Source organism: Homarus americanus, unplaced genomic scaffold, assembly GCF_018991925.1.
Source record: "Homarus americanus isolate GMGI-L3 unplaced genomic scaffold, GMGI_Hamer_2.0 scaffold52839, whole genome shotgun sequence".
NCBI lineage: Eukaryota > Metazoa > Arthropoda > Malacostraca > Decapoda > Nephropidae > Homarus > Homarus americanus.
In genome coordinates, this window is record NW_024712437.1 from 96,921 (window position 1) to 122,500 (window position 25,580).

The 25,580-nt window shown below is 46.3% G+C and overlaps 1 protein-coding gene across 1 annotated transcript in view; it reads right to left on the reverse strand.

Annotated features, from left to right (window-relative positions):
- LOC121860398 (roundabout homolog 2-like) overlaps positions 1 to 25,580 on the reverse strand; it is a gene marked incomplete at its 5' end in the record, with an annotated part of 81,083 nt that overhangs the window by 13,775 nt on the left and 41,728 nt on the right. The window contains 8 exon segments of the mRNA XM_042357520.1: positions 476 to 575; positions 1,089 to 1,232; positions 1,612 to 1,751; positions 9,575 to 9,719; positions 10,134 to 10,324; positions 10,495 to 10,608; positions 18,916 to 19,110; positions 19,571 to 19,688. Of these exon segments, the coding sequence (XP_042213454.1) occupies positions 476 to 575; positions 1,089 to 1,232; positions 1,612 to 1,751; positions 9,575 to 9,719; positions 10,134 to 10,324; positions 10,495 to 10,608; positions 18,916 to 19,110; positions 19,571 to 19,688 (1,147 nt within the window).

A 25,580-nucleotide genomic window follows, 5' to 3' on the forward strand; every position in this document is an offset into this window, starting at 1 on the left:
TAATATTAAAGAAACGGGTAGTTAATGCAAAAAGCAGAGTGTGGTTAATATTAAAAGCAGGTGTGGTTAATAGTAAAAAGCAGAGTGTGTTATATTAGAAAGCAGAGTGGTTAATATTAAAAAGAAACGGAGTGTGGTTAATATTGAAAACAGTGTAGTTGACAATAAAAAGCAGTGTGGTTAATATTAAAAGAAGCAGTGTGGTTAATATTAAAAAACGAGTGTAGTTAATATTAAAAAACGGAGTGTAGTTAATATTAGAAAAGCAGAGTGTAGTTAATATTAAAAGAAACAGGTGTGGTTAATATTAAAAACGGAGTGTGGTTAATATTAAAGAAAACGGAGTGTGGTTAATATTAAAGAAAACGGAATACGATCAATAGCTATGAAGATATATGACAATTTCTACTATACTCTCTCTCTCTCTCTCTCTCTCTCTCTCTCTCTCTCTCTCTCTCTCTCCCTTCTCTCTCACCTGTGTAGAAGCTTCTCTCACTAGGAGCCTTAGAGTGTCCGAGGCTATGCTTCTCTCCCCCGCCCTCCGCTGACCTGTGCTCCTCCACGTGGTTCTTGAGCTGTGGGGAGATTAGCATGGGGAGATTAGTATGGGGAGATTAATGGGTGGGGAGATAAATATGTGGGGAGATTGATGTAGGGAGACTAACGTGGGGAGAGTAACATATAGGGAGATTACTGTGGGGAGATAAATGTGGCGAGATTAATATATGGGGAGATTAATGTGGGAGATAAATGTGGGGAGATTAATATGTGGGGAGATTAATATGTGGGGAGATTAATGCATGGGGAGATTAATGTGAGGAGATTAATATGGGGAGATTAAAACAGTTGAAATAAGAGTCCTTGTGAGCACTTGTGAGACTTTATGAACCTTGTGAGACGTTCTGAGACTTTGTGCGCCTTTATGAGACTTTGTGAGCCTTTATGAGACTTTGTGAGACTTTGTGAGACTTTGTGAGACTTTGTGCGCCTTTATGAGACTTTGTGAGCCGCATATAAGCCTCTATGAACCCTTATGAACCTCTATGAACTCTTATGAGCCCCTGTGAGCCCTTGTGAGCCCCACTTACCTGGTGGTGAGGGAGGGAGTGAGGCGCCAGAAGGGAGGTGGTGGCGTAGGGCCCGTCAGTAGTGTCAGGGCCCCTGTAGAAGGTCACGAGGCTCCTGGGGGTGGGAGGCTCACAGTCTACCAAGCTACCTGTTGTGTTCATCACCTGTGGGGGAGAGTGAAGGTGTGAGAGGGGTGGGAAGGGGTGTGAGGTGAGAGGGGGTGGAGGGTGAGAGGGGGTGAGGAAGGGGATGAGAGGGGGTAGAAGGGATGAGAGGGAGTGATGGGAATGTGAGAGATGTGAGAGGGGGTTGATGAGTGTGATGGGTGAGAGGGTGTGAGAGGGGTTACCAATCAACAAATACAAATTGCCCAAGAATTCTTACAAAAAAATATATATTGAAATTTAATTAAGATATTTTAAAGTGGAGAGAGAGAGTAAAAAACAAAAAACAAAAGCAAGAAACAGTGCCACATACGCCAGCATCACACTTGCCGCCCAGAAATTGCCACCCACCGCCGCCGCCACCACCACCGCCGCCCACCAGACCACCACCGCCGCCCACCAGACCACTAGCGCCACCCCCACACACCTTCTCTAGCTGCCACCCCGCGTACTCCTGCCACAAGCCGCTGTCACCCGCTGCCAGACCCACGCCCAAGTTGTCTACCTTATGTACCGACACTGTGGGTAGACAAGGTGAGGAGAGTAGACAATAGGTGTAAACAGTAATATAATCACCTACCTTATTTTACCTATAACAATACAGGTGTAACATGGACTAATTATAGTGTTTATTGTTATAGGTGTACCTCTCTCTCTCTCTCTCTCTCTCTCACTTTATCTATCTACCAAATTATCTATCTGTTTTTTTACCTCTGTCTATCACACACACACACACACACACACACACACACACACACACACACACACACACGACCGTCACACCATCACGGAGTCTACATGACAGGTAACCTTGATTACACCCCTGAGAGATTGTCTGTCACGGTAAACAGAGATTCCGTGTGTGTGTGTGTGTGTATGTGTGTGTGTGATCTGATGTTCCGGGTGTTTTTCTTCTGATAGGGGGAAGGGGTGAGGGGATATGGGGAGAAGAGTGAGGGGAGGAAAAACGGGGGAATGGGAAGGTTGTGTTTGGGGAGGGAAGAAAGTCTTTTTTTTCTCTCTCTGATTTTCATGCTGTCTCTATCTCTCCTTCTCGACCTATCTATTTTTTCTCTCTTTTTCTCTATCTCTTTTCATACTCTCTCTTTCTTCTTTTCATGATAATAACAATAACACCAATAATAATAATAATGACATAACAATGACAATAACAATGACAATAACAATAACAACAACGATAATAATAATAATAATAATAATAATAATAATAATAATAATAATAATAATAATAATAATAACAATAATAATAACAATAATAATAACAATAATAAAACGTGTAAAACTCTACGGACTTCTCAACCCACGTTTCACTATCTAACCCTTAGGCTCTATATTCCTTACTACTGCTACTCACTCACTCTCTCTCTCCGTCCGTTTATCTGTATATCTCTCCTCCACACCTCTTTCCCTCCCCTTCCCTCTCACCTTCTCCTCCGCCCTCTCACACCTCTCTTTGTACCTCTCACCATAACGACCACATCACGCTGGTCGTCCATAAGCACCTCATCACCAACAAGTTTCCTACGTGAGACATATTTCACAAGTCTTCCCATTATCTCTATTAAACACTAAGTTACTCTTCTCCAACAACAACAAGCAGACTCTCTCCATTTAACTGAACCCATTGACTATATTACCCCCATTAGCGTAATATAATCCTCAACGCGCCATTAAGCAACATTACGTAGCTATATAATTATTCATTATCTTACATCTACAACCTCGTAAACCAAAACAAAGATGGCGCGGTGTTGCCAAATGTCTCTCGTCTTTTGGGCGATGTGATCAAGCCTCCTACCACATCTAAGATAACGTTAAAGACAGTGTTGTAGCTGTGTGGCTTAAGAGAGGCTTAAGACTGGCTCAGGGGAGATTAGATGGTTACTTAAGAGAGATGCTTCGCGCCCTCAAGTAGCTTCTCCTATTACCAATTAAGGTGCCCAGAATTCGGCGTTGTCTGGACTGTTGATGTGGCAACAGTGGATAGGACCTAGACTGTGATGATGGTATAATCTAATGTTGTAGTTTTGTATTATTAAATATTAAGATTTATTCCATTGTATTGTAATATTTAATTGTTTTTAATTTTATTTATATATTTTTTCATTATATTTATATCTAATTATATCTTTAAAAATTTGAGAATTAAATATTGAGTTAAATTATCACATTTCAATATTTTTTTATTTCTATTTACTATAATTTTCATATTTTTCTTCTATATTAACATGAATTTCCCCTAATATTTATTGTTAATTAATTGTTATACTTAATTACCTACGATAATTAGATATATATAGTGTTTCAATAGTTGTTAATTAATCTCTATATGTAATTACTCTTATTTACGTTCATCCATTCCTTCTGTTATCATATTTATTCCTTATTTACCTTCCCCAATGATGTAATTAATTAAGCTATTGATAATTGTATAGTAATTAGTGTGTAGCGAACGATTGTGGTCATTAGGAGCGAATTTATTAATGATTGTCTTTGTGAAGTGACCATTAGCTATTATGGGGGGGGGGGGTCATCCTGTGTACTGATGATTGTGTTGCTCTCTCTCTCTCTCCTCTCTCTCTCTCTCTCTCTCTCTCCTCTCTCCCCTCTCTCTCTCTCTCCCCCCGCAATACTTACATAAAATTAACCCTACCATATACCCTGGAACAGTTAGTATGGTAATACTTGATACCAGCTTCCGGGAGTTGCACCATTAGGGGTTATTTATGACCTCTGTTTAGTGCCACGAGCGGGTAGTGACAGTCTGCTTGATCTGTTTGACCTGAGGGGGGAGGGGGGAGGGGTGGAGTGGGGGGTTGGAGAGGGGGAGGGAGTAGATGAAAATTTCTAGTTATTTATAAATTTCCAAATGTTGAAAATTTCCGGATTTTACGAATATCCGGATTTTACGAATTTCCGGATGTTACGAATATCCGGATTTTACGAATATCCGGATTTTACGAATTTCCGGATTTTACGAATATCTGGATTTTGCCGAGAGTGTTCACCGAGGAACATAATAGACTAGACTCCCCCTTAACCAGAGTAATGGATGTAAGGACAAGAACTAATGGGTCCTTAACTTAATGAGGTAGTAAGATTAGCGTTCCCCCCCCCCCCATCGTCCTTACCCATTAGGGATTGGTCTCATGAGGCCCCCATTGATGGACATGGCCTAATGGGCCCCAAGATTACCGAACTCGTACACCTTCGGTTCAGTCTTAATGGAGCTTAATGGGGCTTAATGGACCCCAGGTTTTAATGGGCCCTAGATTTAATGGTGCATTCATACATTATATATTATAATTGTTACGATAGACAGAGACAGACAGACACAGACGAAAGGGTGGACGGACGGATGAACAGAGAGAGACAGAGAGAGGCAGACATTTTTTCCTACTAAATTTTCCTTCTTAACAAACAACCAAAAACATCTCAAGTTCTAGCCTCTAATGTTTAATCTCCGGTCTTTTAACATCCATTTGTCGCCATCAGGTCTTAATTCTTCGTCTTTATTCCCTATTTTGTCGTATTTGTTTTTTGTTTCCTATGTTATCGTTCGTTTTGGGGTTATTTTAGTGGTTTGGTTTAGGTTAGGTTAGAGTTATTAGTTTTTTTTACCTTTTCTTTCTTTCTCTACTTCTACTCTCTCTCTCTCTCTCTCTCTCTCTCTCTCTCTCTCTCTCTCTCTCTCTCTCTCACCTTACACCCCTCTCTTTCTCTCTCACAACCTTTCCTCTCAAACTCTATCCTCACATACCCCTTACATCCCTCTCACATTCTCTCCCCTCTCACAAACCTAACTCTCCCTCTCCCTCCCACTCCCATCCTCACCCACTCTTCACACCCCCAACAATCTCCTCCTCCACCTTCTCCCTCACTCCACCCTCACTCTTCCCCCTTCTAACACCCCCACTCTCACCCTCTCCCTCCCTCTCCCTTCCCTCTCACCAGGCAACTAGCAACAGCGGAGCACTACCTGTCTATAATCGAATCTCCCCAACCATGTTCACCCTTATGGACGCCCGTCGTTAAGTCGGTAATGGTCTGTCATCTGGCTCCAACACGACACGGCCTGTATGGAATGGTGGAGGGGAGCCGAGGTGATGGGTGGAGGGGGAGGTGATGAGGTGGAGGAGGTGATGGGTGGAGGGGGAGGTGGAGGATGGAGTGGAGGGGAGGATGGTGGAGAGGGCCTGAAGTGATGGGTGGAGGTCTGGGTGGAGGGGAGGTGGAGGATGGGTGGAGGGGAGGGATGGGTGGAGGAGGTGATGGTGAGTTTAACTATAGAAGGGACGTACACACACACACACACACATCAACACCACCTCCACCACCATCAACACCACCATCATCATCACTACCATCACCAACATCACCACCACCACCACCAACACCACCGCCTGGGGTTAACAGCCGTGAAATGCAATTATTGGTCTAATGAGTCGTGGGAGCGAGAGTCAAGCTTCTGTAACCTCTTGCTTTCCTGACCTAACCTAACCTAACTACCTAACCCTAACCTAACTAGCCTAACCTAACCTACCTAACCTAACCTAACCTAACCTAACCTGACCTAGCATGAAACAGAACGTGACACAGAAAACAGGGCACGTGACACAGAAAACAGGGCACTGACACAACAGGGCACGTGACACAAACAGGGCATGACACAGAAACAGGGCACGTGACACAGAAAACAGGGCACGTGACACAGAAAACGGGGCACGTGCACGAGGTGACGAAACGGGCGTGACACAGAACAGGGCGTGACCAAAACGGGCGTGACAGCGGGCGCCACGGGGCACGTGACACAGAAAAGCAGGGCACGTGACACAGAAAACAGGGCGTGACACAGAAAACGGGCACGTGACACAGAAAACGGGCACGTGACACGAAAACGGGGCCGTGACGTGACACAGAAAACGGGCACGTGAACGAAAGGGCCGGAACAGAAACGGGCGTGACACAAAACGGGCACGTGACAAGGCACGTGACACAGAAAACGGGGCACGTGACACAGAAAACGGGGCGTGACACGAAACGGGGCACGTGACACAGAAGGCATAAACAGGGCACGTGACACAGAAACGGGGCACGTGACACGAAAAACAGGGCACGTGACACAGAAGGCAGGCGTGATACGAAAAACGGGGCACGTGACACAGAAAACGGGGCACGTGACACAGAAACGGAGCACGTGACACAGAAAACGGGCACGTGACACAAGCAGGGCACGTGACACAGAAACGGGGCACGTGACACAGAAACAGGGCACGTGACACAGAAAACGGGGCACGTGACACGAAAAACAGGGCACGTGACACAGAAACGGGGCACGTGACACAGAAAACGGGCACGTGACACAGAAAACGGGCACGTGACACAGAAAACGGGGCACGTGACACAGAAAACGGGCACGTGACACGAAAACGGGGCACGTGACACAGAAAACGGGCACGTGACACAGAAAACGGGGCACGTGACACAGAAAACGGGGCACGTGACACAGAAATCGGGGCACGTGACGAAACGGGCACGTGACACGAAGGGGGGAAACAGGGCACGTGACACAGAAAACAGGGAAGACGAAGCAATTATCAGAAGAGTTAACATCTATAAGTCAGTCAGTCCAAACCATCAAGAGCTTAATTAAGGGAAGAAATGTGGGAGAGAGACAACAAATCGATAAACAGGAATTAGAAACCCATGAAAAACAGACTCCACATAAAAAGGTAGGGAAGAGGGCGAAGGAGAGGAGGAGGAGGGGGAGGAGGAGGAGGAGGAGTAGAAGGAAAAAAGTGGAGAGGAGGGGAGGGTTGGGGATGCATTGAGAGGGGAAGAGAACAGGAGAGAAAGGAGGAGAAGGAGGATAAGGGGAGGAATAGAGAGTGAGGGCGGATTGGGGCATTCCAGCTGGTCGTCCCCTCAGATGGTGGGGAGATAAGGGAGTTATGGACTGGGGAACAAAGCCACCTTGTTTACCGTCTCCTCACCTGGCCTCCAGCCAAGCAGGTCAGAGGTCATCTGGAGAGGAAGTCAGTTGGAGGTAGGAGAGGGGTTGGGGGGAGGATATGGGGCAGGGAAAAGGACAATGGATAGGGTGTGGTAGAGGAGAGGAGTGGGGATGGATGGGTCGGCACACACACACACACACACACACACACACACACACACACACACATATATATAACAAACACAAACAAATTAATCTAACCTAACTTCACCTAACCTCACTTGTCATTAACCTCACCACACCTCTCTTCTCATTAACCTCATCTCATTAACACCATCGGGTAAGTCACACAGGAGGTATAATGAGTCAAGAATATTCAACCAACTCAAACACTTGCCTCAGGGAGACACCTGTATCACCGCCAGACTTCATCAGCAACACAAACACAACACAACACACACACACACACACACACACACGATGCTTGATAATGTGTATGTACTGTCTCAACAATTCTGAAATGAGAGGTTTTGCTGGCAGGTGAGTAGGTGTGTGTGTGTGTGTGTGTTGTATCTCTCTTTCTCTCTGTTTGTTTCTCTTTCTGTTAGTCTCTCTCTCTCTCTCTCTCTCTCTCTCTCTCTCTCTCTCTCTCTCTCTCTCTCTCTCTCTCTCTCTCTCTCTCTCTCTCAGGTTTAAATGCCCTCAGTAAATGTCCTTAAAAATACCCAGATAAAATAATGTATAAATGTCCCCCAATAATGAGGTTCAAAGGCAATAATAAAAACCCTTAAAATGTCTCAGTCGACCTCATATAAATGTCTCAGTCGACCTAATATAAATGTCAGTCGACCTAATATAAATGTCTCAGTCGACCTAATATAAATGTCTCCAGTCGACCTAATATAAATGTCTCAGTCGACCTCATATAAATGTCTCAGTCGACCTAATATAAATGTCTCAGTCGACCTAATATAAATGTCTCCAGTCGACCTAATATAAAATGTCTCAGTCGACCTAATATAAATGTCTCCAGTCGACCTAATATAAATGTCTCAGTCGACCTAATATAAATGTCAGTCGACCTAATATAAATGTCTCCAGTCGACCTAATATAAATGTCTCCAGTCGACCTAATATAAATGTCTCAGTCGACCTAATATAAATGTCTCAGTCGACCTAATATAAATGTCTCAGTCGACCTAATATAAATGTCAGTCGACCTAATATAAATGCCTCAGTCGACCTAATATAAATGTCTCAGTCGACCTAATAAATGTCTCAGTCGACCTAATATAAATGTCTCAGTCGACCTAATATAAATGTCTCAGTCGACCTAATATCTCAAATAATCGAGGTTTTTAAATGCCTCTACCGAAGTAAGTTTAAAAATGACATAATTTAAATACAGCCTTCTAACACACCCACACCCAGAGACTTTTTAAAGCCAAGAAAAGAAAAATTCGACTCATAATAAAGAATTAAGAGTAACATCGATACAACGTCACATTTATACACGGCGTCACACACGACATTTGAGGGAGAAAATTAAATATATACAGAACTTCATCACCGCTGCTACTGGGCTTGGTGTCTGTCTGTCTTATTGGTCCCAGGGTTCGATGATTTGGGTTCATTAGTGCTTTTGCTACCAACTTTAGGGTCTTAATGATCTAGCCAGGACAACCTACCTGTAGACGGCGCTGCAGGAGGTCCTCAACCCCCCTAGGCAGTCTGAAGACGTTAATAGGCAGGTTGTTCTTTTTTTTAACAAGCGTTGCCCCTCTGCTTGGCCCTAATTATTTGGCTCCGCCCATAAACAGGGGAGCCAACATTACCGAATTCATAACAAACGTTAAATATTCCCCAGTAATCTCATTTAATAGGTAAATCTAATTTTCCATATCAGGTAAGTAATTAATAGAATAATTCACAGCTAATTTGATGATTTGGAGGGATTTGTTGAATATTATTGGGTAGATAGTGTTAGTAGTTTGCGTTGGTAAGGGTTGGTAGCCCTGGGTGGGGGGGGGACTTCATCAACTGGTCGAGATAAACACTTGGTCACGTTTCCACTCATCGTCTTCACTATTTCTCCCCCATTTCTCTTTCTCCCTCATTTCTCTTTCTCCCCATTTCTCTTTCCCCATTTCCTTGATCCTTGTTCTTGATATTCTCTATTTATCAGCTCCTTCCTTACGCCTTGTTTAATCATTATATCTCATGTCTTAATTACTCCCTCACTGAAGGAAAAATAGAGTTAATATTTTTGCACCCCAGGAAAGGCTCTAATAACCCTTAAAACAAGCTCTAATCAGCCCCAACATCCCTGAAATAAAGCTCTATAAGGCTCTAGGCTCTCAGTACTCACCCCCGACGTGTCCCAGAGCCTTGTTCCTGGCGTGTCTCCTCCACAAGAGCAGCGTAGCGATGGACACCAGCAGGAGACAGACAGCAGCTCCTATCAGGCCGATGACCCACACATCACCGTCCAGGGAGGCAAGTGACGGGCCCGACTGTTGGTGGAGAGGGAGAGGTCGTGAGATTGAGGAGAAGTGAAGGAGGGAGGGCAGGGGAGGAGGAGAATGGGGAGATGTGAGGGAAGAAGATGGAGAGTAAGGAGATGGAAGTAAGGGAGGAGGTGGGAAAGAAAGGAAGGAAGGAAGGAAGGAGGGATGAGGAGGTAGAGGAAGTGGGAAGATGAGGAGGGAGAGAGATGATGTAGTAAAAACACCCACACAACACATGACAAAATACACACACACACACACACACACACACACACACACACACACACACACACACACACACACACACACACACACACACACACACACACACACACACACACACACACACTCACACACACACACACACACACACACACACACACACACACACACACACACACACACACACCCAACACCTACCTTAGCCAGTGGGTGCAGGAGGACAGGATCGACGTGTAGTGAGACAGGTGAGGTGTAGGGGCCACGACCGGCAGTGGAGGCGGCGAGGGTGAGGTGGTAGGAGTTCCCGAGGGTGAGGTTGTGGACCTTGAGTGAAGTAACAGACCCGTTGACGCTCAGAGGAACACCGCTCGTCATGACACCACCTCCAGCTGTAGGGGGTGAAGGAGGAGGAGCAGGAGGAGGGTGTTAGTGTGGTGGTGATGATGGTGATGGTGGAGGTGATGGTGATGGTGATGATGATGATACTAACAATAATAATAAACTACTACTACTACTACTACTACTACTACTACTAACAACCAGTACACTATAACAACACACCTGGTAGGCAGTGATAGGACCATTGCGGTGTAGGGGGGCGGGGGACAGAACACAGAGGCGGTGGTCACGTTAGTCAGCTGCACGCCCACACTCTGAGGCGGCATCGTTGGTGCTGTGGGCGTGGCCGTAGACAAGTAGTAGGCATCAACGTAGAGGTGTAAGCATGGACGTAGTCGTGGGCGTCAAGGCGTGGGCGTGGATGTTGGCGTTCAATCATTAAATGAAAAGAGACAAAAACACCCACGTTAATATTATTCATTTCATTAACAAAATCAAAATAAAACCTACTAACACAACCAACCAACCTACACCTAACTACCAACCCAACACAACCTAACCTAACTAACCTAAACCCAACCCAACCAACCCAACCTAACCTAACCTAACCTAACCTAACCTAACCTAACTTCTAACCTAACCTAACACAACCTAACCCAACCTAACCTAACCTAACCTAACCTAACCTAACTAACCTAACCTAACCCAACCTAACCTAACCTAACCTAACCTAACCCCAACCTAACCTAACCTAGCAACCTAACCTAACCTAGCCCAACCTAACCTAACCTAACCTAACCTAACCCTTAAGTGACCTGACCTTGACATACAGACAGACAGAGAAACATACAGACACAGAAACATACAGACAAGGAAAGAGACAGACAGACAGACACAGACAGAGGAACTCACTACGACTCACAGCCGAGTATAATAAATTAAACAAAAATTCTACCATGAGTCGGAAAAATCATCAGAATTATTGAATAGAGAACTTTACACCACCTACCCCGCTGGTGGTAGGTGGTGGTAGTGGTGGTAGTGGTGGTGGTAGGTGGTGGTAGATGGTGGTGGTGGTAGGAGTAGTGGTGGTAGATAGTGGTAGTACCTCTCTGAGTGTTTCACTGACTCACCAAATATTTAACAAACTCTGATCCACAAAATGCCAAGCACGAGCTACCACAATTACCACTACTACCACTACTACTACTACCTGTACTACCACCACCACCACCACAACTCCCACCACAACTCCACCACAACCACCACTACCACTACCACCACCACCACCACTCTCAGTACTCCTTACCCTCCTTCACCCTTCCCTCCACCTTTCCTCACCCTCCTTCACCCTCCTTCACCCTTCCTTCACCCTTCCTCACCTTTCCTCACCCTCCTTCACCCCTTCCTTCACCCTCCTTCACCCTTCCTCACCTTTCCTCACCCTCCTTCACCCTCCTTCACCCTTCTCTCACCCTTCCTTCCCTCCTTCACCCTTCCTTCACCCTCCTTCACCTCCCTCACTCTCCAGGAACAAGAGACATTACACTATAGAAAATAAACAATATTATGAAGTCGGTGTGTTCGTCTGTCCGTCTGTGGCCGTGTACCGAGACACGAAGACACACGAGAGCATCACGTCACACCAGGCCGGCACACCACCACACCAGGCCGGCACACACCAGGCCGTCACACTACCACCACCACCAGGCCGGCACCACCACACCAGGCCGGCACACCACCACACCAGGCCGGCACACCACCACACCCAGGCCGGCACACCACAACACCAGGCCGGCACACACCCACCACACCAGGCGGCACACCACACCGGCCAGCACACACAGGCCAGCACACCACCACACGCACACCACCACATCAGGCCGTCACCACCACACCAGGCCGGCACACCACCACACCAGGCCGCACACCACCACACCAGGCCGGCACCACCACACCAGGCCGGCACCACCACATCAGGCGATACCACCACCAGGCCGCACCACCACACCAGGCCAGCACACCACCACACCAGGCCGGCACACCACCACCACAGGCCGATGCTACCACCACCACACCAGGCCGGCACCACCACCAGGCCGGCACACCACCACACCAGGCCGCACACCACCACACCAGGCCGTCACCACCTCCAGGCTGCCACACTACCACAGGCAGCACACAGGCAGCACACCACCACCACCAGGCAGCACCACCACAGGCCGTCACACTACCACCTCCAGGCTGCCACACTACCACACCAGGCCGGCACACCACCACACCAGGACGTCACACCACCTCCAGGCTGCCACACACCACACAGAGGCCAGCACCCACCACCGGCCATCCCACTACCACCTCCAGGCTGCCACACTCACCACACCAGGCAGCCATACCACCACCAAATCTCACAATATCCCAGATTAGCAGGGAATGATAACAACAGCGCCACACAACAACAACAGGAATCATGTACCTAGCCGTTAATAAACAGTCAACAGGAGCCCTTGTCAACAACGGTGAGACGGATGGTGTGACCGTCAAGCCCCGTCCATCCACCTCATGTAAATAGACGGTAAGGAGACAAGAAACAGACGGGTGTTTTATCAATTGAAGTAATTGATCGTTGGACGGAACTATATTAAGTAAACGATTAGTAATGTGACTCCTTCCTTCCCTCCCTTCCCTTCCTTCCCTTCCCTCCCTCCTTCCCTTCTACTCCTTCCTCCCTACACCCTCCTTTCCTTCCTTCCCTCCTTCCTTCCTTTCCTCCTCCTTCCCTCTCTCCCTCCCCTTCCCTTCTACACCCTCCTCCTTCCTTCTCCACCACCCCTCCCTCCCTCCTTCCTTCCTTCCCTCCTTCCTCCTACTCTCCCTCCCTCCACCTCCCCATCCTTCCCTCAGCAATAAACAAAGAGACAGGTAGAAAGCTGATGGAGGAATAAGCTTCAGGTGAACAGGAGAGAGAACTCAGAGAGAGAGAGGGAGAAGAAGAGAAATGGAGAGAGGATAAGAGAAGGAGAGAGGAGAAAAAGGAGGTGAAGTGTTGAAAGTCGGGAAGAGGTGGAAATGTGTTAGGTGTAGTGGTGGGGTGGTGGTGGTGGTAGTGGTGGTGGTGGTGTGTGGTGGTGTATATGTGGTGGTGGTGTGGTGTGTGTATGTGGTGGGTGGTGGTGGTGGTGGTGGTGGTGGTGTGTGGGAATGGTGGTGGTGGTGTGTGATGATGGTGGTAGATGTGGTGGTGGTGGTGGTGGTGTGGAATGGTGGTGGTGGGATGTGGTGGTGGTGGTGGTGGTGGTGGTGGTGGTGGTGGTGGTGAGAGGGTGGTGGTGGTGGTGGTAGGAATGATGGTGGTGGTGGTGGTGGTGGTGGTGGAATGTGGTGGTGGTGGTGGTGGTGGTAGGAATGGTGGTGGTGGTGGTGGTAGGGAATGTGGTGGTGGTGGTGGTGGTTGTGGTGGTGGTAGGATGGTGGTGGAGGTGGTGGTGGTGGTGGTGGTGGTGTGGGAGATGGTGGTGGTGGTGGTGGTGGTGTGGTAGGAATGGTGGTGGTGGTGGTGGTGGTGGTGGTGGTGGTGAGGTGGTGGTGGTAGGAATGGTGGTGGTGGTGGGTAGGATGGTGGTGGTGGTGGTGGTGGTGGTGGTGAGGAAGTGGTGATGGTGGTGGTGGTGGTGGTGGTAGGAATGGTGGTGGTGGTGGTGGTGGAATGGTGTGGTGGTGGTGGTGGTGTGGTAGGAATGGTGTGGTGGTGGTGGTGGTGGTGGTGGTGGTGGTGGTGGTGGTGGTGTGGTGGTGGGTGGTGTGGTGGTGGTGGTGGTGGTGGGTAGGAATGAGGTGGTAGTAGTGGTACAGATGGTGGTAGTAGTGGTAGCAGTATAGTCTCATGTAATAGCCATCGCCTCTTCCCTCCAAGACGTCAGTTAGTAAAGATATTGACAATAATTCATTCATCACTTTAATTCTCGACGGGATAACTAAACGGAATAATTGATAACTGGAGATTGTGGCGGAGGAGAAGGAGAGGAAGAGGGGAGAAGAGGAGGAAGAAAGAGGAGGAGGGAGGGAGGAAGGAGGACGGAGGAGGTAGGATGAAGGAAGAGGGGAGGGAGGGGAGAGAAGGAAGAAGAGGAGGAGGGAGAGGAGGAAGAAAGAGGAGGAGGGAGGAGAGGAAGAAGAAACAGGAGGAGGAAAGAGGGAGGAGTAGAAGGAGAAAAAAGAAGAAGGAGGAAGAAAGAGGGAAGATGAAAGAAAGTTAGAGAAAGAAACAGACAGACAGACGACAGACAGACGTACAGACAGACAGACAGCAGACATACAGACAGACAGACAGACAGACAGACAGACAGACAGACAGACAGACAGAAAAACACGACAATAATAAAGATTGGAATGGCAACACGAAGATTGGAAAGAGAAGGCGGTGATTGGAAGCGAAACACAACAATCAAAGCGAATGAGACATAAAAGAGAAAGGATGATAACGATGGTGGAGGGAGAGAAGGAGGCGATGAATAGAGAACTAGAGAGAATGAACAAGGGAGGGGGGAAAAGAATAGCTCACAGAATAGAGGAGAGAAATAGAGAGAGGAAGTAACTACAGAGAGAGAGAGAGAGAGAGAGAGAGAGAGTATTCGCCTGATTGACTTCAAATTGGAAGTCGGATTTTACTGTAGAAAAAGGGATGAGAGGACGAGAGGAGGAGGAGGAGGAGGAGGAGGAGGGAGGAGGAGGGAGGAGGAGGAGGAGGAGGGAAGATAGAAGGAGAAAAGGAAGAAGAAGAGAATAAAAATAAGAAGAGGAGGGAGGAAGGAGGAGATGGAAGAGGTGGACCCGATACTGTATAGAAGTAATTGGCAAAGGAAGGAGCAGGGGAGAAAGGAAGAGGAAGGGTGGAGGAGGAAAGGAAGGGTGGAAAAGAGGAAGAGAAGAAAGAGAGGAGGAGGAGGAAGAGGAACAAGAGGAGGAGGAGAGGATAAAGAAGTGGAGATAATGGATAAGAGAGAGAGAGAGAGGAAGGAGATGAGAGATAGAAAGAGAGAGAGGAGAGTCAAATAAGGGAAGGAGGAAGCAGTCGTTAGTACAGATAGGGAGAAGTGGAAGAATCTGTGATGTTTTATGAGGAAGGGTAGAGAGAGAGAGAGAGAGATAAACCAGATACACACACACACACAGAGAATCAAGAGAAGCCGATAAGGACAAAACAAGAGAGATACATAACAATAAACAATAGAAGAGGAGAGACAATAAACCACTAAACAAGAGACAAAGGATAAGAGATAAAAGAAAGGGTCAGGAGATACAAGAGATAGTTAACAATAACCCGTGTGTGAGGTAATGGTGGTGGTGGTGTGTGGTGGTGGTGGTGGTGGTGGTGGTGGTGGTGGTGGTGGTGGTGGTGGTGGTGGTGGTGGTGTGGTGGTGGTGGTGGTTGTGGTGGTGGTGTGGTGGTTGTGGTGGTGGTGGTGGTGGTGGTGGTGGTGGTGTGGTGGTGGTGGTTGTTGTGGTGGTGGTGGTGGTTGTGGTGGTGTGGTTGTGTGGTGTGGTGGTGGTGGTGGTGGTGGTTGTGTGTGGTGGTGGGTGGTGGTGGTGGTGGTGGTGTGGTGGTGGTGGTGGTGGTGGTGGTGGTGGTGGGTTGTTGTGGTGGTGGTGGTGGTGGTGGTGGTGTGGTGTTGGTGGTTGTGGTGGTGGTGGTGGTGGTGGTGGTTGTGGTGGTGGTGGTGGTGGTGGTGTGGTGGTGGTGGTGGTGGTGGTGGTGGTGGTGGTGGTTGTGGTGGTGGTGGTTGTGGTGGTGGTGGTTGTGGTGGTGGTTGTTGTGGTGGTGGTGTGGTGGTGGTGGTGGTGGTTGTGGTGGTGGGGGTGGTGGTGGTGGTGGTGGTGGTTGTGGTGGTGGTTGTGGTGGTGGTGGTGGGTGGTGGTGGTGGTGGTGATGGTGGTGGTGTGGTGGTGGTGGTGGTGGTGGTGGTGGTGTGGTTGTTGTGGTGGTGGTGGTGGTGGTTTGTGGTGGTGGTGGTGTGGTGGTGGTGGTGGTGGTGGTTTGTGGTGGTGGTTGTGGTGTGGGTGGTGGTGGTGGTGGTGGTGGGTGGTGGTTGTTGTGGTGGTGGTGTGGTGGTGGGTGGTGGTGGTGGTTGTTGTGGTGGTTGTGGTGGTGGTGGTGGTGGTGGTGGTGGTGTGGTGTGGTGGTGGTTGTTGTGGTGGTGGTGGTGGTTGTTGTGGTGGTGGTGGGTGGTTGTTGTGTGGTGGTGTGGTGGTGGTGGTGGTGGTTGTTGTGGTGGTTGTGGTGGTGGTGGGTGGTTGTTGTGGTGGTGGTTGTGGTGGTGTGGTGGTGGTGGTGGTGGTGGTGGTGGTGGTGGTGTGAGGTGGTGGTGGTGTGGTGGTTGTTGTGGTGGTGGTGGTGGTGTGTGGTGGTGGTGGTGGTGGTGGTGGTGGTGGTGGGTGGTGGTGGTTGTTGTGGTGTGGTGGTGGTGGTGGTGGTGGTTGTGGTGGTGGTGGTGGTGGTGGTGGTGGTGGTGGTTGTTGTGGTGGTTGTTGTGGTGGTGGGTGGTTGTGGTGTTTGTTGTTGTTGCTGTCTCTCACTGAAAGACTACAGAGGAGCGAGAGAGAGAGAGAGAGAGAGAGAGAGAGAGAGAGAGAGACACTAGTCTCAAGTTACACAGGAGACTCGTGTAATCTCCTCCCAAACTGAACTGAACGAGGCAATCAGCTCCCCCTCCCAGGCTCCAAGGTGAGGTGCCCTCCCCCAGGCTCCTAGGTGAGGTGCCTCTCCCCAGGCTCTAGGTGAGGTGCCTCTCCCACCCAGGCTCCTGGGTGAGGTGCCTCCCCCGGCCCTTAGGTGAGGTGAAATGTGCCTCGAGATACTCTGCAATATTTGTGTATGAGTGTGTGGCAAAATAGTTGTTGAGGTATGTGTTAGAGAAATAGTTGTTGTTGGTGTGTATGTGTGAAGAGAAATAGTTGTTGGTATGTGTATGTGTAAGAGAAATAGTTGTTGTTGGTATGTGTATGTGTAAGAGAAATAGTTGTTGGTATGTATATGTGTAAGAGAAATAGTTGTTGTTGGTATGTGTATGTGTAAGAGAAATAGTTGTTGGTATGTATATGTGTAAGAGAAATAGTTGTTGTTGGTATGTATATGTGTAAGAGAAATAGTTGTTGTTGGTATGTATATGTGTAAGAGAAATAGTTGTTGGTATGTGTATGTGTAAGAGAAATAGTTGTTGTTATATCTGTATGTGTCTGGGATAAATACACGTTGGTATGTTGAGCCCAGTGTATGTGTGTGTATGTGTGTATGATAGGATGGGTTTGTGTATGTTGAGAAAAGTGTTGTGTGTGTGTATGTGTGTATGATAGAACAGGTGGTGTATGTTGAGCCCAGTGTATGTGTGTGTATGTGTGTATGATAGAACAGGTGGTGTATATTCGTCTAGGATATTTATATACATACGTTCTGTTTGTGTGTATGTTGTCTCTCGTTCGTTTTGCCTCTCCCTGTCTCTTGTTTCTGTCAGTTTATCTCTGTCTTTGTCAATCTCTCTCTCTCTCTCTTTCATGTCGTTTTCTGTCTCTTGTTGTCTCTCTCCTTATCTCTCTGTCTCTCTTCCTGTAGTTCTATTTCTGCATCTCTCCCTATCGTTCTCTGTCCCTATCTCCATCTTTTTCCCTCCCTATCGTTCTCTCTCCCTATCTCCATCTTTCTCCCTCCCTATCGTTCTATCTCCCATCTCTCTATCTCTCTCTATCTCTCTCTATCTCTCTCCGTCCATCTCTCAGCTGCTAATTGAAGGAAGACAATAGGTTAAGTTTCCACCGGCTGACATATTGAGATTAATGAGAACCAAACTTGGTACAGCAGTCAGCTAACTAATCACACATCTACACGTATACAACACAGCACGACACAGCCATCCTACAGCTATATTTTACAGCACACGACACAGCCATCCTACAGCTATATTTTACAGCACACGACACAGCCATCCTACAGCTATATTTTACATCCAGCACAGCACAATACGGCCATCTTGTAGACATATTTTACAGCCAGTACGACACAGTTATCTTGTAGACATATTTATAGCACACGACACAGCCATCCTACAGTCATTTTACAGCACACGACAGCCATCCTACAGTCATTTACCACACAGCACAGCCATCCTACAGTCATTTATCACAGCTTATTGTTAACTAATCCTCACGTATTTCAGGCGTCAACAGCAACGATTTTATCCTAATCATCACAGATTGAGGGCGCCCGATAACCAATTTAAACTAATTATCACAGCTTTCGGGCTTCTGGAACACTGTTTACACTAATCATCACAGACTTAGGGCTTCTGGAACACTGTTTACACTAATCATCACAGACTTAGAGCTTCTGGAACACTGTTTACACTAATCATCACAGACTTAGAGCTTCTGGAACACTGTTTACACTAATCATCACAGACTTAGAGCTTCTGGAACACTGTTTACACTAATCATCACAGACTTAGAGCTCCTGGAACACTGTTTACACTAATCATCACAGACTTAGAGCTCCTGGAACACTGTTTACACTAATCATCACAGACCCAACCAATCCAAACCCAACCCAACCCAAAACCAAACAGGACCTGGAACCCAAAAGGACCTCACTCACCTGCTTCTGGAGTCTCGAAGGTGCGGCTGTTTGACGGGTGGCCTTCGAAGGTCTTGAAGAAGGGGACGAGGAAGACGGTGTAGGTGCGGTAGTGGTAGAGGCCGTGAAGAACGTAAGACGATGCTCCTGGGCCAGCGTTAAGGACAGTCACTACCGTAGAGTTACCTGCCTGACTTAGTAGTGGTGGTGGCAGACCTGTGGTGAGGGGGGGAGGCAGGGTGATACTGACTGACTGACTGACCTACTGGCTGACCTACTGGCTGAATAACTGACTAATTAAGTGAGTGATTGAATATTTACCTGACTGACTGACTGACTGACTGAGAGGCATTTTAAATGACTGACTATAATGACTGACTTCTTAACTGATTAATTAACTGGCAGAGTTACTGACATACTGACCAGTAAAACATAAATAAATGAAGGTAGGAGGTTTGACTACTGACTGACAACAATAACGATGATAATGACGACAATGATGATAATGATAACAATGACGATGACGATATATATTGATAATGATGATAGCATTACTGATGACACTAATAATGATGATAACAATAATGATGATGACAACAATAATGATGATGACAACAATGATGATGACAACAATAATGATGATGATAATGATGATGACAATGATGACGACACTAACCTTTTATCCTGGGCTTAACACCGGCAGCAGTGACCTGAGCCGGAGAGGGGTGGTGGTCACGTGACACATGGTGGAGCCGGATGTAGAAACCCTCCACTGTGCTGGCCTCTCCACTCATCTGTAACACAGGTCAGGTCAGGTCATGGAAGGTCAGGGGGTCAGGGAGGGTCAGGGGATGAGGAGGTGAGGAAGGGTTAGGAATGGGGGAGGGAGGGGGTTGGTGGGGGTTAGGGAGGGTGAGGCAGAGGGAGGGTGAGGGAGGTGAGAGGGGGTTAGGGGGGTGAAGGGGGTTAGGGAGGTAGGAGCATAAAGGAAGCTCAGATTACAAGAGAAAAAGTATTTACATATAGATAGAGAATGAAACACACACACACACACACACACAGTACTCATGACAGATACTTCTAGGTAAGAGACAGAGAGCAGCTGTCAGTGGTGGCACATCCCCTGAGCAGATCACAGACTAGACTGATGGCCAGCTCCTGTGTTCCGGGTATTTAAGATACAAGAAACTCTGGAGAGATTCTCGGCACCAGTGTCTTGATTGGTTCAAAACTCGGTGGTGGTGAACTAGCTAATGACTGTCCCTGGCCGTCATTACCGTGTCGACAGTAGTTTATGACGGGGTGGGGGCAGCCAGACGTAGGTGGAATACTACTACTACTACTACTACTACTACTACTGAGGATGCCGTGGGTAAGGTCATTAAATCATGGTGAAGGAGGCTGCCTCTCTCTCACCTGTTTATTGCTTCCTTAATTAACACTATTACCTGTAATTTTTCTCCTCCCACGCCTTCCTCCACCAACACACACTCCTCCTTTCTCTTCCCACGCCCTCCATCCTACCTCATCTCCTTCTCCCTCACCCCTCTCCTTCTCCTCCCTCACCTCTCCTCCTTCTCCCTCACCCTCTCCTTCTCCCTCACCCTCTCCTTCTCCCTCACCCAGTTCCTCCTCCTTCTGCTACCCAATTTTCTGCCCATCAAATCAATACACCAATCCGACCTTCCAATCGTTATGCCTCACTCTCCGGTGAATCTTTGTAAACTAATCATTTTTTCTGTCTTCACCGTATTGGATTCTACCCCTCCCTAATTCCCCTACTAACCCCCCTACACCCCTCTCCACCTCCTATCCTGTCTCACCCTTCTATCATCACCTCCTATCCCCATACCACCCCTCTCTCCTCCTACCTCTTCTACTTCCATTATCCCCTCTCTCTTTCTCCTCCACCCCCTCCGACTACCCTTCAGGGGGTGACAATAGGCTTGAAAAATGGTCCCTTTAGAAGCCTGGGGAGGGGAGGAGGGTAAGGATAATGGGGTGAGGAGGGTAAGGAAGAGGAGGATGATTGGATGAAAGGAGATGGGGAAGGGAGGAAAGAGGAGGCATTAGAGATGGGTGAGGGAGTGAGGGAAGGAGGCAAGGATGAAGGTAGGTGAGGGGTGAGGAAAGGAGAGTGAGGGAAGGAAGGGAGGAAGGGAGGGAGGGTGGGAAGGAGGGAGAGGGAGGGTGGAAGGAAGGGGAGGGGGAGGGAGGGTAGGTGGTTAGGGAGAGACGGAGGGAGGGAGAGGGAGGGAGGAGGAAGGGAGGGAGGGTAGTGAATCGAAGAGTAATTTCTCATACCATCCGTCCGGCTTGGTGGGTTCTGCTCATCTGGAGAATGACAACAAGAGAGCGGGTCTTTTATAACCTCGGCCGGGACCACCACGGGCAGAGGTTCCAATGTTACCAGAGTTTATATTTTTGTTGAGGATATTTTAGTTGTTCTAAAACTTTGGCCTATTTTTTTTTTTTTACGGGAAACTGGTGATTGGATGTTTTTCCTATCGATTTTTTACTTTTATATTTTGAGAGTTTGTTAGTTGTTATGCTGTCTGTCTGTCTGTCTGTCTGTCTGTCTGTCTGTCTGTCTGTCTCTCTGTCTGTCTGTCTGTATATCTGTCTGTTTATCTGTTTGTTTATTGTTTACGTTTTAAGGAGAGACTATTATTTTTTCTCTAGGAGCCTCAGCTGTGGTCTTCAGTAAACACAATGGTTCTTTTGTTCTGTACACATAAAACCTCTGATTAAACTGGCTCCCACATTACCACACATCTCCTGCTGCTGCCTGGCCATAAACATATATATATACATTCTTTATACTGGGTCATCGATAATACCCATATATATTTTAATCATTCTGTTTATATATTTGTATGTTATTTATATACATATACATTGGTGTATATGTGTAATTATTTATGTATATATTTGTATGTTTGTATTATAGTGTAGTTATTTATTTGTCTATTTTCTCGTATATTTACTCTCTCTCTCTCTCTCTCCCTCATCACCTCTCCCACTCATCCCTCTCCCTCACCCCCCAGGACAGATCACCTCAGATTACACTACATTAGGTCGCTTTATGGCGGCGCACAAATACTTCTCATTTAATTTGTACAACACAACTGTTATGAGGGGAGTGAGAGGTGAGGGGTGAGAGGTGAGAGGGTGAGGGTGAGGGGTGAGAGGGTGAGGGGTGGGGTGAAGTTAGAAGTAAAAGAGGTGAGTGAATGAGAGGTGAGGGTGAGTGGTGAGGGTGAGGGGAGGAGGAGGGAGGGGGGAGAAGTGAGAGGGTGAGGATAAGGGAAAGAATGGAGGAGGAGGAAAAGGAATAATAATTACAATAATTTCAGCCTTACATACAAAACAAACAAATCAATCAAACATAAACAAACAAAAACAACAAAAATATTCCTTCCATTATCTCAAAAATTCACCAAAATATCAAAATCTCTCTAAAAAAAATCAAGATGGCGTCACAAGAGAGCAGAGACTCATGTAAACAAAGATTTAAAAACAGCTTCTTTTTTTTTTGAGAAAGTTGACGTAATGCGGTGCTTTACCATAAGGAGGGGCGGTCGGGGTACAAGATGGAGTCTCATTTGACTTATGACTCTATTTTTGGTGGAGGATGGATTCTCATTTGACTTACGATTTTTGTTTTGGCAGCCAGATGGATTCTCATTTGACTTGAGACTTTATACCTGATGGTGTAGAAACTCTCATTTGACTTATGATTTTGTTTTTTTGTGGTTTTATTACTCTCATTTGACTCTTGTGGTTGTTTTGGTGGCGTTATAGCTCTCGTTTGACTTTTAACTTGATTATCGTTAAGAATATAGACTCTAATTTGAGCTACGAACATTATTTTGGCGGAAGTTTAACTTTCATTTGACTCCTGACTTTTTTCTGGTGCATAAAGGATATTTATTTGATTTCTGAGACGGTCTATATGAATGATTAATTCTTATTTGACGTCTGTGGTTCGTTTTTGGTGGACGACGGACCTTTATTTGACTTCTGATTCTCATATGATACTTTTACAACAGTTCATTATAAATTTTCATTTGATTATTATACGATAGTCCACCATTTTATTTTTCTCTCGATTATTTTCATATTTATTTCGTCTTGGACAAATTATTATATCACTAAAAGAACTAATTTACGTAACCTGGATGTTTTATATTTGTTTTTTGTTATTATTTCCTGTTCATGAGTCTGGTTTATCTTTTATATAAACTGGAACTATGGATATTCTGATTATCTGAGTTATTAATTTCAGTTTATGAATCAATTTTGCATATTTTATTAAAAGAACAATTTAATATAAACCGGAACGTCTTATATATTGAATATTTCTGTCATTATTTCCTGTTCACGAATAAGCGTTGAATATTATAGCAAAATAACTCTTCTACATAAAATGGAACTACATATATTTTGATTATTACAGTTAGTATTTCCAGTTCATGAATCAGGGTTGACACAGACTAAAAAATAAAAATAATGAGAGTTTAATGGCCAAAATAGATAAGTAAATACATAGATAAACTTAATTAAGAACACTAAATGATCGTATCTGTAAAAGTGTAAATAGACCTACATTAATTTACATAATTACTAAATACGTAACGAATAGCTTTGTAAATTAACGATGAGGAGAACATTTGTAGATACGTAAAGAAAATAAGTTACGAGAATTGATAACAGGGTGAAATATTTAGACACGAGAGAGAGAGAGAGAGAGAGAGAGAAGTGCATTTGTATCAGATTAAAAAAAAGTTCAGCTAATCATTAACTATTTAAATAAGCCACTTTCTATTATTAACTTTCGATGTAATCTTTCCAACTAGAAATTTAACTTTTTTTCCATTTAAAATTTCTAAATGACTTCTTTATATAACTGCTCTAGATTAGATTAGACTGTTTTCATTATTAACTTTCTAAATTAACTTTCTAAAGTGACATCTGAAACTGGACTTTCTTACTTTCTAAAACAAATCTAAATAAACTTTCTAAATGAGTTTATAAAATATATGAATAATTAAGCTACAGGTGATCCCTAGTGTGTGTGTACCTGTTAATGAGAGAGAGAGAGAGAGAGAGAGAGAGAGAGAGAGAGAGACCATCAAGCCCCCAAAAACGAACACAAACTCAACCCAAACACAGACAGAAACAAAAAACACAAAGAAAACAAAAACAAACAAACAAAACAAACAAGTAAATTAAACCTCCGCCAAAAAAACAACAATAATAATGTACATTTTTAAAGAGTTAAAATTTGGCGGAGAGAAAGTTATTGGCGCCATAAATTTTGGTGTCGTGCGTCAGATAGTGGTAAAACATACTGCGACAGTGTAGAGTGGCGGAAGAAAGTGATGGGAAGAAAGTGTGGATGGGGAAAAAAGTCACGTGATGGGTGTGGAAACGGTCATGGGTGGGGAAAAAATTCAGTCATGGTAGGGAAAAAGAGTCATTTGTTGGGGAAAAAAGTCATGTGTGGGGAAAAATCATGGATGGGAAAAAAGTGTGGGGGTGTTAGGGTCGTTAATCCTTAGGTGAAATAAGGTAGTGATTGAAATAAACAAACAACCAATTAAGACCCAGGTAACTAATCCAATTAAGTAACAATGTCACCTGTGTATGGGAACAAACACATTAGTTAATTAGTTATGAATAATAGAATAAAGCACAGACGATGAGAGAGAGAGAGAGAGATAATAAGAGTCAGTTGTGATATATACGACTCACAGTTTTTAGGTTTGACGGCAGCTGACACCCTCCTCTCCCCTCCCTCTCCCCACCCCCTTCCCTCCCCGTTACCTTCTCCTCCTCCTCTTTTCCTCCCCCTTCCCCTCCCTGTCCTCCTTCAACAAAATCTGTCACCCTAAAAAGAATAATTTACCCTCTCACCTCCCTCCCTCTCTTACCCTCCCTCCTCTCTTACCCTCCTCCCCCCTTCTCACCCTACCCCCTGTCTCTACTCTCTCACCCCTCCTCCCTAATACAGAGCAAAAAATCTACCCCTCCCACTCTCACCCCCTACTCCCCTCCCTCCTCTCCCCCTCCCTCTTCACTCTCTCTCTTCCATCTACCTCCTCTCCCACCCTTTCTCTCTCACTTTCATCCCCCACTCCTCTCTATACCTTCCCTACCATTCCTCCCCCTCCTCCCTCCCCTCCCCCTCCCCTCCCCTCCCCCTCCCACAGCACAACAAACAACACTTTGTATTCATCGTCATCCAGGTCCTAGATTAAACATTGCTGGCTGGATGACGTGGAGGGGAAGAAGGGAGGAAGGAGAAGAGACAGAAGATAACGGAGAAAAAGCCAAGAGGAGGAACTAGATAAGAACCAGGGAGTAGAAAGGAAGAGTAAGAGAGAGAGAGAGAGAGAGAGAGAGAGAGAGAGAGAGAAAGGGGAGGTGAGGGGAGGGAAGAGGAAGGGAAGAGGTATGGGCAGGTGGGTTCCATAAACCAGTGCAAGGGACCGAAGGGAGAGGGGAGAAAGGGGAGAGGGAGAGAGGGGGGGAGGAGAGGAGAGAGAGAGAGAGAGAGAGAGAGAGAGAGGGGGAGGGGGGTTAAGAGGTGGCACTGAAATATGGTAGAGATAAGTGGGTGTGTAAGGGAATGCAAATATGGGAGTCAGTGGCACCTCCCCCATAGCCCGGCACCTCCCCTC